The sequence below is a fragment of the Culex pipiens genome, chromosome 1 (genome assembly GCF_016801865.2).
Source record: "Culex pipiens pallens isolate TS chromosome 1, TS_CPP_V2, whole genome shotgun sequence".
NCBI lineage: Eukaryota > Metazoa > Arthropoda > Insecta > Diptera > Culicidae > Culex > Culex pipiens.
Window position 1 is genome coordinate 135,048,238 of NC_068937.1, and position 20,643 is coordinate 135,068,880.

The 20,643-nt window shown below is 43.4% G+C and overlaps 1 protein-coding gene across 2 annotated transcripts in view; it reads left to right on the forward strand.

Annotated features, from left to right (window-relative positions):
- Nucleotides 1-20,119, forward strand: part of LOC120418383 (rho GTPase-activating protein 39) — a 51,515-nt gene extending 31,396 nt beyond the window's left edge. The window contains exons 3-11 of one of the 2 annotated variants that reach the window (XM_039580757.2): nt 14,991-15,415; nt 15,880-16,194; nt 16,350-16,681; nt 16,740-17,695; nt 17,879-18,189; nt 18,255-19,299; nt 19,355-19,478; nt 19,542-19,693; nt 19,767-20,119. In XM_039580757.2, coding sequence (XP_039436691.1) covers nt 14,991-15,415; nt 15,880-16,194; nt 16,350-16,681; nt 16,740-17,695; nt 17,879-18,189; nt 18,255-19,299; nt 19,355-19,478; nt 19,542-19,693; nt 19,767-19,991 — 3,885 coding nt within the window. In that variant the 3' untranslated portion in view covers nt 19,992-20,119. The remainder of the gene's footprint in view (nt 1-14,990; nt 15,416-15,879; nt 16,195-16,349; nt 16,682-16,739; nt 17,696-17,878; nt 18,190-18,254; nt 19,300-19,354; nt 19,479-19,541; nt 19,694-19,766) is intronic. The other variant, XM_039580758.2, reaches the window with a different exon arrangement.
- The last annotated feature ends 524 nt before the right edge of the window (nt 20,120-20,643 follow it).

Consider the following 20,643-nt stretch of genomic DNA (forward strand, 5'->3'; position numbering starts at 1 on the left):
ATGCACTCGAACAGCGATATAAAAGAGACGGAAAATAACACGAAAAAAAACAGGACTGCGCGTCCACACAGGCACCGCACTACTGATGCCATTATTTAATTATAATGACCAATCACCCCATGTACACAAATAGCGACACAAAAGAGACGGAAAATAACACGAAAAAATAGGACTGCGCGTCCACACAGGCACCGCACCACTGATGCCATTATTTAATTATACTGACCAATCACCCCATGCACTCGAACAGCGATATAAAAGAGACGGAAAATAACACGAAAAAACAGGACTGCGCGTCCACACAGGCACCGCACTACTGATGCCATTATTTAATTATAATGACCAATCACCCCATGTACACAAATAGCGACACAAAAGAGACGGAAAATAACATGAAAAAACAGGACTGCGCGTCCACACAGGCACCGCACTACTGATGCCATTATTTAATTATAATGACCAATCACCCCATGTACACAAATAGCGACACAAAAGAGACGGAAAATAACACGAAAAAATAGGACTGCGCGTCCACACAGGCACCGCACCACTGATGCCATTATTTAATTATACTGACCAATCACCCCATGCACTCGAACAGCGATATAAAAGAGACGGAAAATAACACGAAAAAACAGGACTGCGCGTCCACACAGGCACCGCACTACTGATGCCATTATTTAATTATACTGACCAATCACCCCATGCACTCGAACAGCGATATAAAAGAGACGGAAAATAACACGAAAAAAAACAGGACTGCGCGTCCACACAGGCACCGCACTACTGATGCCATTATTTAATTATAATGACCAATCACCCCATGTACACAAATAGCGACACAAAAGAGACGGAAAATAACACGAAAAAAAACAGGACTGCGCGTCCACACAGGCACCGCACTACTGATGCCATTATTTAATTATAATGACCAATCACCCCATGCACTCGAACAGCGATATAAAAGAGACGGAAAATAACACGAAAAAAACAGGACTGCGCGTCCACACAGGCACCGCACTACTGATGCCATTATTTAATTATAATGACCAATCACCCCATGTACACAAATAGCGACACAAAAGAGACGGAAAATAACACGAAAAAAAACAGGACTGCGCGTCCACACAGGCACCGCACTACTGATGCCATTATTTAATTATAATGACCAATCACCCCATGCACTCGAACAGCGATATAAAAGAGACGGAAAATAACACGAAAAAAAACAGGACTGCGCGTCCACACAGGCACCGCACTACTGATGCCATTATTTAATTATACTGACCAATCACCCCATGCACTCGAACAGCGATATAAAAGAGACGGAAAATAACACGAAAAAACAGGACTACGCGTCCACACAGGCACCGCACCACTGATGCCATTATTTAATTATAATGACCAATCACCCCATGCACTCGAACAGCGATATAAAAGAGACGGAAAATAACACGAAAAAAAACAGGACTGCGCGTCCACACAGGCACCGCACTACTGATGCCATTATTTAATTATAATGACCAATCACCCCATGTACACAAATAGCGACACAAAAGAGACGGAAAATAACACGAAAAAATAGGACTGCGCGTCCACACAGGCACCGCACCACTGATGCCATTATTTAATTATAATGACCAATCACCCCATGCACTCGAACAGCGATATAAAAGAGACGGAAAATAACACGAAAAAAAACAGGACTGCGCGTCCACACAGGCACCGCACTACTGATGCCATTATTTAATTATAATGACCAATCACCCCATGTACACAAATAGCGACACAAAAGAGACGGAAAATAACACGAAAAAATAGGACTGCGCGTCCACACAGGCACCGCACCACTGATGCCATTATTTAATTATAATGACCAATCACCCCATGCACTCGAACAGCGATATAAAAGAGACGGAAAATAACACGAAAAAACAGGACTGCGCGTCCACACAGGCACCGCACTACTGATGCCATTATTTAATTATAATGACCAATCACCCCATGTACACAAATAGCGACACAAAAGAGACGGAAAATAACACGAAAAAATAGGACTGCGCGTCCACACAGGCACCGCACCACTGATGCCATTATTTAATTATAATGACCAATCACCCCATGCACTCGAACAGCGATATAAAAGAGACGGAAAATAACACGAAAAAACAGGACTGCGCGTCCACACAGGCACCGCACTACTGATGCCATTATTTAATTATAATGACCAATCACCCCATGTACACAAATAGCGACACAAAAGAGACGGAAAATAACACGAAAAAATAGGACTGCGCGTCCACACAGGCACCGCACCACTGATGCCATTATTTAATTATACTGACCAATCACCCCATGCACTCGAACAGCGATATAAAAGAGACGGAAAATAACACGAAAAAACAGGACTGCGCGTCCACACAGGCACCGCACTACTGATGCCATTATTTAATTATACTGACCAATCACCCCATGCACTCGAACAGCGATATAAAAGAGACGGAAAATAACACGAAAAAACAGGACTACGCGTCCACACAGGCACCGCACCACTGATGCCATTATTTAATTATAATGACCAATCACCCCATGCACTCGAACAGCGATATAAAAGAGACGGAAAATAACACGAAAAAAAACAGGACTGCGCGTCCACACAGGCACCGCACTACTGATGCCATTATTTAATTATAATGACCAATCACCCCATGTACACAAATAGCGACACAAAAGAGACGGAAAATAACACGAAAAAATAGGACTGCGCGTCCACACAGGCACCGCACCACTGATGCCATTATTTAATTATAATGACCAATCACCCCATGCACTCGAACAGCGATATAAAAGAGACGGAAAATAACACGAAAAAACAGGACTGCGCGTCCACACAGGCACCGCACTACTGATGCCATTATTTAATTATAATGACCAATCACCCCATGTACACAAATAGCGACACAAAAGAGACGGAAAATAACACGAAAAAATAGGACTGCGCGTCCACACAGGCACCGCACCACTGATGCCATTATTTAATTATACTGACCAATCACCCCATGCACTCGAACAGCGATATAAAAGAGACGGAAAATAACACGAAAAAACAGGACTGCGCGTCCACACAGGCACCGCACTACTGATGCCATTATTTAATTATACTGACCAATCACCCCATGCACTCGAACAGCGATATAAAAGAGACGGAAAATAACACGAAAAAACAGGACTACGCGTCCACACAGGCACCGCACCACTGATGCCATTATTTAATTATAATGACCAATCACCCCATGCACTCGAACAGCGATATAAAAGAGACGGAAAATAACACGAAAAAAAACAGGACTGCGCGTCCACACAGGCACCGCACTACTGATGCCATTATTTAATTATAATGACCAATCACCCCATGTACACAAATAGCGACACAAAAGAGACGGAAAATAACATGAAAAAACAGGACTGCGCGTCCACACAGGCACCGCACTACTGATGCCATTATTTAATTATAATGACCAATCACCCCATGTACACAAATAGCGACACAAAAGAGACGGAAAATAACACGAAAAAACAGGACTGCGCGTCCACACAGGCACCGCACCACTGATGCCATTATTTAATTATAATGACCAATCACCCCATGCACTCGAACAGCGATATAAAAGAGACGGAAAATAACACGAAAAAACAGGACTGCGCGTCCACACAGGCACCGCACTACTGATGCCATTATTTAATTATAATGACCAATCACCCCATGTACACAAATAGCGACACAAAAGAGACGGAAAATAACACGAAAAAACAGGACTGCGCGTCCACACAGGCACCGCACTACTGATGCCATTATTTAATTATACTGACCAATCACCCCATGCACTCGAACAGCGATATAAAAGAGACGGAAAATAACACGAAAAAAAACAGGACTGCGCGTCCACACAGGCACCGCACTACTGATGCCATTATTTAATTATAATGACCAATCACCCCATGTACACAAATAGCGACACAAAAGAGACGGAAAATAACACGAAAAAATAGGACTGCGCGTCCACACAGGCACCGCACCACTGATGCCATTATTTAATTATACTGACCAATCACCCCATGCACTCGAACAGCGATATAAAAGAGACGGAAAATAACACGAAAAAAAACAGGACTGCGCGTCCACACAGGCACCGCACTACTGATGCCATTATTTAATTATACTGACCAATCACCCCATGCACTCGAACAGCGATATAAAAGAGACGGAAAATAACACGAAAAAACAGGACTACGCGTCCACACAGGCACCGCACCACTGATGCCATTATTTAATTATAATGACCAATCACCCCATGCACTCGAACAGCGATATAAAAGAGACGGAAAATAACACGAAAAAAAACAGGACTGCGCGTCCACACAGGCACCGCACTACTGATGCCATTATTTAATTATACTGACCAATCACCCCATGCACTCGAACAGCGATATAAAAGAGACGGAAAATAACACGAAAAAACAGGACTGCGCGTCCACACAGGCACCGCACTACTGATGCCATTATTTAATTATAATGACCAATCACCCCATGTACACAAATAGCGACACAAAAGAGACGGAAAATAACACGAAAAAATAGGACTGCGCGTCCACACAGGCACCGCACCACTGATGCCATTATTTAATTATACTGACCAATCACCCCATGCACTCGAACAGCGATATAAAAGAGACGGAAAATAACACGAAAAAACAGGACTGCGCGTCCACACAGGCACCGCACTACTGATGCCATTATTTAATTATACTGACCAATCACCCCATGCACTCGAACAGCGATATAAAAGAGACGGAAAATAACACGAAAAAACAGGACTACGCGTCCACACAGGCACCGCACCACTGATGCCATTATTTAATTATAATGACCAATCACCCCATGCACTCGAACAGCGATATAAAAGAGACGGAAAATAACACGAAAAAAAACAGGACTGCGCGTCCACACAGGCACCGCACTACTGATGCCATTATTTAATTATAATGACCAATCACCCCATGTACACAAATAGCGACACAAAAGAGACGGAAAATAACATGAAAAAACAGGACTGCGCGTCCACACAGGCACCGCACTACTGATGCCATTATTTAATTATAATGACCAATCACCCCATGTACACAAATAGCGACACAAAAGAGACGGAAAATAACACGAAAAAACAGGACTGCGCGTCCACACAGGCACCGCACTACTGATGCCATTATTTAATTATACTGACCAATCACCCCATGTACACAAATAGCGACACAAAAGAGACGGAAAATAACACGAAAAAAAACAGGACTGCGCGTCCACACAGGCACCGCACTACTGATGCCATTATTTAATTATAATGACCAATCACCCCATGTACACAAATAGCGACACAAAAGAGACGGAAAATAACATGAAAAAACAGGACTGCGCGTCCACACAGGCACCGCACTACTGATGCCATTATTTAATTATAATGACCAATCACCCCATGTACACAAATAGCGACACAAAAGAGACGGAAAATAACACGAAAAAATAGGACTGCGCGTCCACACAGGCACCGCACCACTGATGCCATTATTTAATTATACTGACCAATCACCCCATGCACTCGAACAGCGATATAAAAGAGACGGAAAATAACACGAAAAAACAGGACTACGCGTCCACACAGGCACCGCACCACTGATGCCATTATTTAATTATAATGACCAATCACCCCATGCACTCGAACAGCGATATAAAAGAGATGGAAAATAACACGAAAAAAAACAGGACTGCGCGTCCACACAGGCACCGCACTACTGATGCCATTATTTAATTATAATGACCAATCACCCCATGTACACAAATAGCGACACAAAAGAGACGGAAAATAACACGAAAAAAAACAGGACTGCGCGTCCACACAGGCACCGCACTACTGATGCCATTATTTAATTATAATGACCAATCACCCCATGCACTCGAACAGCGATATAAAAGAGACGGAAAATAACACGAAAAAAAACAGGACTGCGCGTCCACACAGGCACCGCACTACTGATGCCATTATTTAATTATACTGACCAATCACCCCATGTACACAAATAGCGACACAAAAGAGACGGAAAATAACACGAAAAAAAACAGGACTGCGCGTCCACACAGGCACCGCACCACTGATGCCATTATTTAATTATAATGACCAATCACCCCATGCACTCGAACAGCGATATAAAAGAGACGGAAAATAACACGAAAAAACAGGACTACGCGTCCACACAGGCACCGCACCACTGATGCCATTATTTAATTATAATGACCAATCACCCCATGCACTCGAACAGCGATATAAAAGAGACGGAAAATAACACGAAAAAACAGGACTGCGCGTCCACACAGGCACCGCACTACTGATGCCATTATTTAATTATAATGACCAATCACCCCATGTACACAAATAGCGACACAAAAGAGACGGAAAATAACACGAAAAAACAGGTCTGCGCGTCCACACAGGCACCGCACTACTGATGCCATTATTTAATTATACTGACCAATCACCCCATGTACTCGAACAGCGATATAAAAGAGACGGAAAATAACACGAAAAAAAAACAGGACTGCGCGTCCACACAGGCACCGCACTACTGATGCCATTATTTAATTATAATGACCAATCACCCCATGTACACAAATAGCGACACAAAAGAGACGGAAAATAACACGAAAAAACAGGACTGCGCGTCCACACAGGCACCGCACCACTGATGCCATTATTTAATTATAATGACCAATCACCCCATGCACTCGAACAGCGATATAAAAGAGACGGAAAATAACACGAAAAAACAGGACTGCGCGTCCACACAGGCACCGCACTACTGATGCCATTATTTAATTATAATGACCAATCACCCCATGTACACAAATAGCGACACAAAAGAGACGGAAAATAACACGAAAAAACAGGTCTGCGCGTCCACACAGGCACCGCACTACTGATGCCATTATTTAATTATAATGACCAATCACCCCATGTACACAAATAGCGACACAAAAGAGACGGAAAATAACACGAAAAAACAGGACTGCGCGTCCACACAGGCACCGCACCACTGATGCCATTATTTAATTATAATGACCAATCACCCCATGCACTCGAACAGCGATATAAAAGAGACGGAAAATAACACGAAAAAACAGGACTGCGCGTCCACACAGGCACCGCACTACTGATGCCATTATTTAATTATAATGACCAATCACCCCATGTACACAAATAGCGACACAAAAGAGACGGAAAATAACACGAAAAAACAGGACTGCGCGTCCACACAGGCACCGCACCACTGATGCCATTATTTAATTATAATGACCAATCACCCCATGCACTCGAACAGCGATATAAAAGAGACGGAAAATAACACGAAAAAACAGGACTGCGCGTCCACACAGGCACCGCACTACTGATGCCATTATTTAATTATAATGACCAATCACCCCATGTACACAAATAGCGACACAAAAGAGACGGAAAATAACACGAAAAAACAGGTCTGCGCGTCCACACAGGCACCGCACTACTGATGCCATTATTTAATTATACTGACCAATCACCCCATGTACTCGAACAGCGATATAAAAGAGACGGAAAATAACACGAAAAAAAAAACAGGACTGCGCGTCCACACAGGCACCGCACTACTGATGCCATTATTTAATTATAATGACCAATCACCCCATGTACACAAATAGCGACACAAAAGAGACGGAAAATAACACGAAAAAACAGGACTGCGCGTCCACACAGGCACCGCACCACTCGAATCGATTCCCCAGACAATTTTACATAAAGTCTCCAAATTGACTATTGCCCTAAGTCCAATCCTTGGGAAGATACAGCTGTTTCAAAAATAGAAATGTTGAAAAAATAGGTTTTTTTTTGTTTTTGGCAATTTCTATATGACAGACTTGGTTTTTCAGTCTCGTAAATATTTTCACCGGAAAGCTCGTCCAATTTCCCATAAATTTGCCTTTGACAGTTTTTCAAATTGACTTGTCTTATTATTTACGTAAGCTTATTTACTATCCCACTGAAAAAATATTCTATTTACAGTTATGAGCAATGTAATTAAACTTATATCTGTAAGTCCATACATTTAATTGAAATGCTGTCTAAGACAAAGTTATGGGAAATTGGACGAGCTTCCGGTAAAAATATTCACGAGACTGAAAAACCAAGTCTGTCATATAGAAATTGCCAAAAATCACAAAAAAAAACATTTTTTTTCAACATTATTAATTTTAAAATCGCTGTATCATTCCAAGGATTGGACTTAGGGTAATGGAGACTTTTAAGTAAAATTGTCTGGGGAATCAATTCCCATTATCGATTCTGGAAAGTGTTGACGTTTAGACCACTTTTCTAAAAAAAAAAAAAAACAGTTGTAGTAAATGATTTTTGTATTTTTTTAGGAGAGTTGCTCCATCCTGAATTTTTCGTGAGTCTTTTTGTAACATTTTAGGCTATTTCCTCAAAAAAATTTGAGCGAAAAAAATCGTGACATCATAATCAAATTTAACTTTTAAACTTAAAAACTGAAAAAATCTCATAGAAGTGGTGTGTAATTTTGTTTCAGTGTATTTTTTTTTTTTCAGAAAACCCGTCCAATTTCCTACAAGTTTTTCTTTGACCACTTTTTGATACGATGCAACGGCTTCGAAATACAGTAATTTTTAAATTGCAAAGTACAAAAATATTTAAATACCTTACGCCCTTCTCAAATGTTATTTTCGAGTACTATTGGCTCCATATACACGAAAATGGCTTATATAAGCCTAGTATAACATGTCTACAAAGTTTCATTGAACTCGGAGAGGGTCGGGTACAAAAGTACCAGAAAAAATCCTGATTTGAGCTGGAATTGCTCCATAGTGTAATGGGTCCTTCAATGTCTCCTTCTAAAACATTGCTATCTTGCAAGATTTTGTCGTTATAAATTTAATTAAATTTTTTGTGTTATTTATGATATTTTAATTGGTTTTTTAAGAGGCATGACCTCTTAAGCTCAACTAAAAATAAAAATTAACATTTTTGACTAGGTATCGAATTAGTTTCCTCATAGTTATAATATTCTAGTATTGATTATAAACAACATTAAATGTAATTTCTTTCACATTATTTTTTTTGCAGGATTTTTTTTTCATTTAGGAAGATAGCTAGATATCGAGTTCGTTTCTTCTGAGTAAAAATGTTTGTCCTGATATTAAATTAAAGTTGTTAAGATTTTATTATTTTATTTTTGAAATGACTTCGTTTCTTTATCGAACACAAAATAAATAAGAAAATGATAAGCACTTTGTTTAGATATCGAACTAGTATCTCCTTCGAAATCATTCAAGCTATCAAAACATTTCCACTCAAACTTTCGTGCAACAATTCCCAACTTTACCCCGCCAAATTCTCAAGAATGAACTCTCTCCCTCCCCAATAAGCAGAAAACGTGTGTGCGTGTCTTGCGCCAACTACATTAATCGACATCGTTCACGAAAATAATAATCAAAAACCTCGACTCGACTCCACTGCTGGGGGGAGGGGGAGGAAGGCGCACGACCAAGTCGAAAAACCAACAACAAATAACCCTCAATGGCCATGGCCACGGCCGGTCGAAAGGGAAAATTTTCGGGAGAAACGGAAGGTAAGGGGGTTTTCGCGGAAGTGGGTGTGTTGGTGTCTGGTCGTTACGGAGGGACGGAGGGAGGTGCCATTCCGGAAAAGTCAACCATCGGTCAATTATTTTCATGTTGGGAAACGTTTAGCCGGTGTATTCTGCTTTTTTGAAAGGCTGAAGGTCAGGATGGCTTAAAATAAAATTGAATGTGGCTGAAATAACGTGAATAATAGATTCAGCTTTTATTTTTTGACTTTAACGTTTTATTTTGAAATTAGTTGATCAGATGTTTCAGCACGAACGAAAATTACCGAGCTGCGTAGATACGACGTGTGCTGAAAAAATCGAGTTTTGAAAAGAACTTTTCAGAACTATTTATTTGAGTTCGTATTTTGACTTTTACTTTCCTAACCGGAATACATTGAATACTAAGTAGTTGCATACATTTTAGCACCTTCCCTAAACGATGCCTCCCCCCAAAACTGTGCTGACTGTGGATGGCCTTCAAAAGAGTGGGGTTAGAAGGGTGCCGCCCCCATCTTTCCAAAACGATGAGCATCGGCAGCTCCGTTTACCCTCCGAACTGGAAATAATTGCCATTGCCAGGGTGCCGGTTTGCCGCTAGCTGAGACTGGTTTCGTTATAATGGCCCGCAATTTTAAGGCTCGTGAGCTGCTCTTGAAAAAGTGCTCTCCATAGTGTATGGAAAAGATGGGAAAATGACGGTGGCGTGCGTTTTCCTGCCGTTTTTCATGGGAAAATAGAGGAAAACATAAAAAAAATGTATCGCTCAAAGAAAACTTTTCTTAAAAGTTCAATAACACTCGTTAATGCCGTTGGGAACTGTCATCATTACACTCTAATTTCAGTTGGCACAGAAATTTAGTGTTTTCGCTATTGGCCACCAGATTGCGCCATTATTTTTATTTAAAAATCTCCTCTTTCAGACCTTTTCAAAGTGTTTCGTCCTCTTATCTGTGACTCCTCGACCACCGAAAGGCTCCGTCCACTGTATTGGGTATCTGTGGCAACTCCATGGCCACGATGCGCTCCAATTTGCCTGGTTCGCGTGCTGCTGCATCCGTCCGTGCGCCACCTCTCGCTCTCTAGGCCAATGTTTATAAAGTGCATCCATCGCCCGCCGTTTGGCCGTTTTCGGCTTTTGTTTACATTTATGTAGACATTCATATATTTTTTGTTCGCCAACCTTGGGAGATGTTTCGCTTCACACCGTCGTCCCGGTTGCCACTCTAATCAACCACAATCTGGGTCATCCAGCGACTGTCAGAGGTTCGTTTCCAATGCAAACACACACGCTTCTTCCTCAAGGTTTTGGGCCGTTCCAGTTCATGGTGTCTGTTCTGTGCCTGTGCAGTTTTGTGCTGTGAGCTGCAGGTCAATGTCATTTCCTCCTGGCTCTTGCATGCGCAAAATTTTGCTGTAAAACGGCGCCAAATAAGGTCTGCTGCATGTGTGTTTGCTGGGTGGTGTTCTAGGTGAGCTCTATATTTGCCCACCAACCACAAGATGACGGCCTTGAACTCCTTGGCATGCACTCGGATGAGGCTTGAATATTTGCAAGGTATTTGGCTTTTTGTTGGCTCAGAAGTTTTCGTAATGATTTTGTCCGAGAAGATTGTCTGAAATATTTGCTTTAAATTTGCAAAATCTGAAACCAAAGTTTGTATTTTTCCAAATTTCTACAAGAAAATAAAAAAAATCAAATAATTTATATTAACTTTAATAGTTAAAGCAGCATACAAATATAAAAATTTGTAATTCTAAAATTCCAAATTTTAAATTGCAATAATGATTTTTTTTTATTTTAAAAATTTAAATTAAAAAAAAAATGTATCCTGAAATATTGAAATTTGTGATCCAATTATTTAGATACGAAAGTCTTTAATGCAGATCTTTTATCTGAAAAGAACAATCATCAAATTTCTAGTATCCTAAAATCGATTATCCAAAGGTTTCAAAGGAACTTTTTATTTTTTTTAGAGTGTGTGTGTGTTTGCCTTCCTCACCTCACTGAGGCAAGGTTATAAAATCATTCGAAAAATGAACTTCTTAAAAACGACTCCTAGATACACCTTCACGTATACCTATCTCAGAATCAAATTCTGAACAAATGTCTGTGGGGATGTGTGTAGACATGATTTTTTTTTCACACGCCTTATTCTGTTCCTTTTGGGGGTCCCCTAAGACCCTTTTAAATTTTATTCTGTTTAGTGAAGTACTTTTAAAGTTATGCCATGAAAAAGTTTTTTTGTAGCTACTAAAAAGGGTGATTTTTGCATAACCTCAAAGGCCGGGTCTTTTTGCTTACGCGCGAGAGTCGCAGAGCATGCGTATCGCCCGGTTGCCACACTGTTTAAGCAGTGTCTGCGTCTCTTCTGGAAAAAAGTCTGTATTAATTATGTTGCTGAATACATCATTTTGTCTAGACAAAGATTTACACGAACTTTTTACTGAAATATACAACTCATGAGACATTGTTTAATAAGACTAGGGGGACAAAAAATCATTAATTATAAAAATGAAAAAAAAATTAAGAAATTAAAAAAAACTCTTAAATTAATTTGTAAATACAACCTGAAATTCAACATGTATGTGAGGAAGGCACCAACCACCTTAAGGTTGATTAAGTAACTTTTTTTATAAATTTCGGTAAATTTTGTTATGTTTCAATGTTTTGCTTTAAAATATCAGCTTTTGACTTACAAAAACAAACAATCAAATCGAATATTAATACAGTCCAGACTCGATTATCCGAACGCCTTGGCATAATTTCACTTCGGATAATCGAATCACGAGAAAAATATTTTTTCACTGTCTTATTTTTTATTTTTGAGTAATTAAGAATTTATAAATCCAAGATGGCGGAAATACGAAACAATTTTTTTGTTTGTGATTCGGTTATCCGAAGTCCCATACAAACCATCGGATAATCGAAACTTCGGATTTTGACTGCAATTAACAAAAAATCATAAAAATCGAAAATTTAAGGTTTCTTAGAATCAAAGGTTTCTTAGGTTTCTTGAAATAAAAAAAAAATGAAGCAGCCCTTTTCTGTTAAACTTTTTTGCTTCCGACAAAAAAAAACCTCCTAAATAAATATCACGCATTGATTATGATGTAAACCATAATTAATGGTTTTATCGTTATAAAAGGTTGTCCACAATTCTAAATTTTTGTTGCGTTAAAAAAAACTGTATTTTAGTAAAGAGAACTGATAATGAACCAAAAATTTTAATAAATGGTCTAATTATTTATTTTGATTTTAATATCTAGATCTAAAATTTAGATCTTCGACTCTTCCTAGGCAAAGTCACATAAAACAGGCCAAACCACCAAAACAATCATTTTCGGAAAAGGAGTAGTCCTTCTTTCTAATGCAATTGAAGTTTGAATTTAATTGATATAATGGTTTTTTGCATTAAAAAATGCTCTTTTCTGTGGTAATATTTTAAAAATGTGTTGCCATCAATAATTTTTGCAATTCCGTCGTGAAACTACTTACTTTTCCTGTCATCCTTGAACGACGAAATAGCCTACTTTTCTGTACCAAAAATAACAGAATCGAATAGCAACACTTTTCAAAATAAATGCTGAAAAGTAACACTTTTCAAATTTTTTTTTGATTTAAACGATTTATTGACAAAATACATGAAAATATGACATAAAATTTCACTCAGTGTGTGTTTTTTTGGAATTGCAAAAATGTTGTATGGAACTCGTTGCAAAACTTGATTTTTTCAGCACTCTTCGTATTTAACCAACTCGGTGAACCTCGTTGGTTAAATGTACGACTCGTGCTGAAAAAATCCTCTTTTTGCAACTTGTGGCATAAACTACTATTTTTCTTGTGTACATTTTTAATCAAAAATTTTAAAAGCAATAAAAAAATATTTGCACACACACACACACACACACACACACACACACACACACACACACACACACACACACACACACACATACACACACACACACGCAAAAAATGTAAACAAAAAAAGAGGAAATATTTACAATATTCTATCAAGCAAACCAATAACTCCACCAAAAGCTGCAAAATTAATTTCAAATTCAAACATATAAATATTAATAACGGATTTGGCGTTGCGTCCGCTGGCCCGCGCCGAACTTTTTCACCTTTTCTGATTCACACCTGATTCAGTCGGTTGGCTACAGAGTGGTTGGTGGTGCTTAACCTTAACTAATAGTCATCGCTCATCGTCCATCAGGCGTGTACTGCTGCCTCGCTGCCTGACACGGAGGGAAATCCGATAATTTCTCGTTCATACTTCTGCACAATTTTTAACCCTCAACCCTCAATTAAAATTATGTATTTTTTTCCTACACAATTTTTACTCATGATTATTTATTTTCATATGGAATAAAACGCGTTTGAGGATCTTTCCGGTCATTTGAGGGTTAAAACCCCAAACAGTTCGAGCGGCACCTCCTTTTCCTTCGGCGTCCAAATTTAGTCAGTGTTTTTTTTTATTCGGCCCGCAGTGAATGGTTTCCGTTATGGAGTTCAAAATTGCGCGAGGTTTTGATTTTTATCACGGCGATTGACTCATCTGCCACCCAAAACAGGCCAAAAATAATAACAATAATAAAACGCGCAAGGCGGGGAATTCTTCCAGCTGGAACGGCCAAAACAAGGTTGCGCAATTTGCACCGAATGGGAAATTAACATCGGCAGGTGAATTGGGTCACCGCCGAACTGTTGGACAATTGAAATGTGGAGGTCGCTGCATTGGAAACGAACCGTAACGGCGGCAAGATTGTCCGGAACTCGTAAATTGTGTAACTAATTTATCATATCTTTCCAATCGTTGAATTTATTATAACATAAATTTTGATTTATCAGCGAATTTTCGTGATTTGAAGCAAAAATGTGACAACCTCAGTATCTCGACACACTAACAAGAAACTACCAACTTTGAGATATAAGTTATGTTGACCATCTTTTTTCAGTGGGTTTATATGTAAACATTGTTTGTATTCTGTCAACGATCAGAATCTCTTCTCGTTCGTGTGATTCAGCGTGGATTAAAAAGAAGCATGCAATCACGAATATTTGTGTTATTCTAAATATTTTGTAAACAATTTCACGCTTCTGCTATTTACACTCTGTCCACGAGATGATGATGTTTGTTTACTTTCCTCTCATTCCACTATTCTTGTTGATTGGCCACGCGCTAATCGGATTTTACAGATGTTTTTCTCAGAATGTGTCTCGTCCACGATTCCACTGACATCTCTTTTCTCATCTATTCCAGGGTGTCGTCATCAAGCGGACGGACGCGTCCCAGTGGTGGGAACTGTTCGACACCAACACCTGCCGGTTCTACTACTACAACGTGGCCTCGCAGAAGACGGTCTGGCACCGGCCGCAGAACTGTGATATAATCCCGCTGGCGAAGCTGCAAACCCTGAAGCAGAACACCGACCCAGGCGAGCGAAAGGATGGCGGAACGTTGCCGCACCATCACACCAGCACCAGTTCCCGACACCACGGTGGAAGTTCCGGCACGGTGGGCAAATCCTGCGGCCACCGGACTGCGACGGGCGTCATGGACTACCGGGATCGGGACCACCATCGAAGTTCCAGCTCCGGCCACCGCAGCAGTAGTGGCAGCCACGACAAACGCAGCAACAGCGATCTGCTGGCGAGTCCCCAGGGACGGCACAGCTTACAGCACAGGTAGGTTCCGGAAGCCCAGCTTTGGGTAGCGTGTAGCGTACTCCGTAGAATAGCTCTATCTTAGCTGTTGGTATTGTTTGCCCGTTGAAGTATGCTCTCTAGAACTCTCTTTGAGATCACCAGTGCCATCTGGTGGTGGGAAGTGAAGCTACCGTCCACTAGCTGGCGCTACGATCGCTTGGAAGATCTATTGTTTGCAGCACTTCAACGACCTTGTTGCAACCGAGAGTGAAATTGTTACGTTTTTGATTTGACTCTTTTGTTTCTTTCTCTTTTATTGTTTCCGTTTTCGGTAATGTAATGCCACGTGCACCAAAATCAAAACACCAAACCAAACAAATCTTCTGTTCCACCACCTCTACCACCAACTTCTTCTCGACGTCGTGTGCGTGTGCGTGATGCTTGTGTCTTGTGACTGTGTAACTGAACAAACAAAAAAATACCACCACCACGACCACCTCCAGACTGCCACCCAAAGCTACCGAGGCGGGACTGTTCTCGATAGGCCGCACCGGCACCGCCGAATCTCATAAACTTTGCAGGCACGTCCACCCACCGGGGAACAACGCCGTCACGCCGACCGCGTTGACAGGTTCCTCGACCGGAACCGGAACGTCATCCCGCAGCAGTCACCGGTATCTGGACTCGGGTAAGTCCAGCGACAGCAGTTTGTCCAGTGCCCACGGGTTCCACCATCGGCGCATGCCGGACGGTGGAAGTTTGCGGATCGGCACCGGAACTCACGGGAAGAAGCACTCCGGTGGCGGAGCGGAGAACTGGTAAGTTGGCGGGTCCCGTTTTGTCTTTGTTTGCATTTTGTCCTGCTCTTTTTTACTTCTCGTACGTACCGTGGTGGTTGGTGGTAGGGTAACTTGGTCTCTGGTCCACCGAGGACATGCCCAACTGAATGCATTCTTCTCGATTCCCCACAAAGCTATCGGATGCTGCAGGAGAGTTCGAGCTCGCACAACATTCCACACTCGGTTCCGTCGTCGTCCACGGAGAAGCTGGTCGCTGGGCTGGTGCACCACTCGCCGCTGCCTCCGCCCCACCAGATGCTGTCCTACTCGATGTCCAACTCGTCGGATCTGGCGGCGGGCGCCGGCGGTAATCTGTCCTCTCCGTCGCACTCGATGAGCACGCCCCAGTTCAAGAAGAAGTTCATGCACGACGGCAGCAGCGGTCTCGGCTCCAAGTCGGGCAGCTCGGTCGGACTCAAGGACGGTGGGCTGGTGTCAAAGCACGAAAGCTTCGATTACTCCGGAAGTACGTCTTAAACTCGGCAGATAAGTGGTCAACATTTACTAACATTAATTTCTTGCAGATCCTTCCTCTCAGATCTCACTGACCCGCTCGGGTAGCTTCCTGTCGTCGGCCGGCATCACTTCGGCGGGACCGATGGTCGGAACGCCCGTTTCCGGACGGCCATATCACCATCACCAGTCCGGAAGTGGAGGAGGTGGCAGCGGCCTGCCACCCCAGCAGCATGGTTCCTCATCCCATCGGAAGGGTAGCTTCGACGGGAACAACGGTGGCGCGGCCAGCGACGATTCGATGCACGAAAAGTACTTCAAGTCCGTGGAGAACACGCCAATCAGCCGGAGGCGTCACACGACCACTTCCTCGTCCAAAGCGTCCTCCGTGCCACCACCACAGCAGAAGCACTCGAGCGACTCTAGTCCCCAGAGTCCGATTAGTCCGCAACAGCAGCAGCAGCAGAAAATCCAGCGGCCATCGGCCCTGGCCGTGGAGCTGTCTCCCGGCGGCGCAGTCGGATACAACAAATCTAGTCACAAAAGTAACGATTCCGAACTGTTCAACCTGGACCTCACCAGCAAGCCGGAAAAGTACTTGGATAAGATGAAGATCGACCGGGGCAAGGTTTCGCCCAGCTCAATCTCCATGGGGGGAAGTTCCGCGACCGGCCAAAGTCTCCAGAAGCAATCCTCCTCCAGCGGAAAGCTCTCTTCTAGTCAAACCGAGATGGCAGCACAAAAGATGGCGGTGGCTGCGGCCAGCAGCAAGGACCAGTTCTCGCTAAACAAACCAAACCTGGAACGGCACAACCAGCAAAAGCAGCAGCAAACGCTGGAGAAGAAATCCGGCTCCGGATCGACCCACACGGTCGCGTCCAACAACTCGTCTTCGCACAAGCAACAGTCACAGCAGCAACAGCACGATAAGAAAAAGAGCCGGAACAACCACAACAATCAGGGGACCGGGTTCGACTTCGACTACGACAACGGGAACACGTCCCCGCTTTACTGCAACTGGGATAAGGTGAGTTTTTTTTGTGCGTTAAATTTCGGATATGTTGGAGAAATTCGTTTTCCACGTGTTTTGAATTTGACTCTTGTTTGACAACTGTCAAAATTTTACACACTCGTGGGAAGCTACCCAACTTTGCCTAATTTCGACCAAAGCTAGATATCGAATTGGTTACCATAAATCGAATATCCGCAGGAAAAGCTCGAGCACCTGCTCCCGCTGCAGCACTACATCCTGGAGCAGGCCAAACTGTCCGGCTGCTACGGCGGCTTTGGGGACGCGTTCCGCGACTCGGACTCGTTCCACTCGGACAGCCAGTCGGAGCACTCGTTCTCGGGCCACGAGCCGGACAACGAGGACTCGGACCACTCGGACGGGCACGGGGACTACCTGTCGCACTACCCGTACGAGGAGTACGGCGTGTTCCGGAAGGACATGGACGGGGGCGGGGTGTCGTACTACAACTTTGACTTTAACTTTGGCGACCGCGAGGAAAAGGAGGACATGTGAGTTGGCTTTTGGGGAGGGGTGTTTTGCCGGAATTAGACTGAAGATTTGTGTTTGTTTTTAGTTCGGAGGAGGTAACGGCCAAGCTGGAGAGCATTCAGGACCAGATCTACAGTCCGGTCAAGAATCATCCGCCGCTGCACAAGTACTCTCCGTTTCACGCGGCCAAGCAGAGCTTGGAGAGTTCCGGGTTTGGGTCGGATTCGGTAGATCGGGGTGCGTCGGCGGACAGTAGTCAGGCGAGTTCCGGGCAGCCGCAGCAGCAGAAGCCATCGGCCGTCAACAAGGCCACCCTGTTGCAGCGGTTCCAGGAGAACCTGATGGCGCACAGTCCGGGAAGTATGGGGGTTGTGGGTGGGAACGGGAAGATTGCCGAGATGGCTCTGCTGAAGGAGTGTGATATTGAGAAGTTTGCACAGGACAACCTGAACCTGCATTCGAAGGGAATCTTCCGGAAGAAGTCGTCCATCCAGGATATGTTGAGTTGGACGCCGAACGCCATCAGTCGACCGATGCTTTCGCTGGCGAGAGACAAGGCCGGTAAGAAGATGGCCACGGAGTTGTTCAAGCTGGTTCAGATCTACATGGGTGATCGGAAGGCCCGGGTCGGGATGAGTTTGAACTCGGTGGCCATCGATATCATTACGATGGCCATGGGGCAGGCTCAGTTACGGGACGAGCTGTACATTCAGATGTGTCGCCAGACGACGGAGAATCCCAGTCGAGACTCGCTGATTCGCGGCTGGGAACTGATGGCCATTTGTTTGTCGTTCGTGCCACCGTCTCCGACATTCCAGCCGGCCCTGCTCGGGTACATTAACCGGCACCGTGATCCGTCGTTCGCGACCAGCTTCCCAGAGGTGGGCAAGTGGCCGATTCACGTGCAAATTTCGCACTACGCCACGATCGCGTGCCGACGGCTGGACCGGATCGGCAGTTCCGGCCGGAAACAGGCCAAGAAGCCGGGCGAGGACGACATCAACCAGGCGCGGGAACAAATCTTCCGCGACAGCATGTTCGGCAACACGCTGAACGAGGTGATGGTCCTGCAAAAGGACAAGTTCCCCGACCGGCAGCTGCCCTGGATCCAAACTACGCTTTCGGAGCAGGTTTGTGTTTTGGGTGGATGAAAGAAGTTCCGGATCTGACAGTTGACTATTTTAGGTTCTCCTGCTGAACGGGAAACAAACCGAGGGAATCTTCCGCGTGCCAGCCGATGTCGACGAGGTCAACCTGCTAAAGAACCGGATAGATCGGTGGGAGTTTCCGGAAAATAAGGGAACCATGGGTAGGTGTCGAGTTGGTGCCCCCTCACGTTACTATGAGTTCCTAATTCCGTACCTTTTCGCAGATGCTCACGCCCCTGCCAGTTTGCTGAAGCTGTGGTACCGAGAGCTGTACGATCCGCTGATCCCGGACGAACTGTACGACGATTGCGTGGCCACCGAGGACCCGGCGGAGGCCGCCGCCATCGTGGAAAAGTTACCAAAGATAAACCGTTTGGTAAGGGATCGCTTAACTTCCTTCTCGTGGGTGGTAACCAGTTCGATATCTATTTATTCGTTTGTTTTTTTAGGTCCTAACCTATCTGGTGCACTTCCTGCAGCAGTTTTCGCTGCCGGACGTGGTCGCCAACACCAAGATGGACTCGTCCAACCTGGCGATGGTGTTTGCGCCGAACCTGCTGCGCTGCCAGTCCCAGGACCCGAAGGTGATCCTCGAGAACGCCCGCAAGGAGATGACGTTCATGAGGACGCTGATTCAGCACATGGACACCGCCAGTGTGGCGCACATGGTTTGATTTGGTTTGACCCGTGCCAGAATAGTTTTTTGTTTGTTTTCGTTTTTTTGTGTTCCAGATGTCATTTTAACCAAGTGTACATTTTTGTAATGTATTTTCTGACAGTCGAGATAAACGTGTTTATTTTACCACACTGAGGGGGCACCAATTCCATAGCTAGCTTTGTGTTGGATGATGTCGAACTTTCCATCAAACTGAACGAATTTATTCATCGATCTCACGACGGAAATACTCTACTTTTGACAAAGGAAAGCTATTTTCTTTTAGTCTGCAGTGAATGCACAAGATTTCAAGTTTTTTTTCAACATTTCTTATGTCGACTACCGATTTGACATGCCGTCGGACAATTGCAAGGTGTGGAATTGGTTACCTTTAGCAAGACAAGTTTTTCAAGAAAGGATTTCAGTTTAAGTTACCCCTTGAAAATGCAATATACAATACTGCTTTTCCCCCTTTAATTGATCAAAATCAAACCCCAAATCGATTTCTCTTCTCGTGCAATTAGACAAAACAAAAGAAGAACCACAAATAACACACATTACTACTATTAAAAAGAAAACTTAATTAAAGGCAACAAACCACAAATAAGGCGAAACCATCGCGAGATAGACTAACTTTAACCAAAAGAAACAACAAAACAAATCAGAACCCC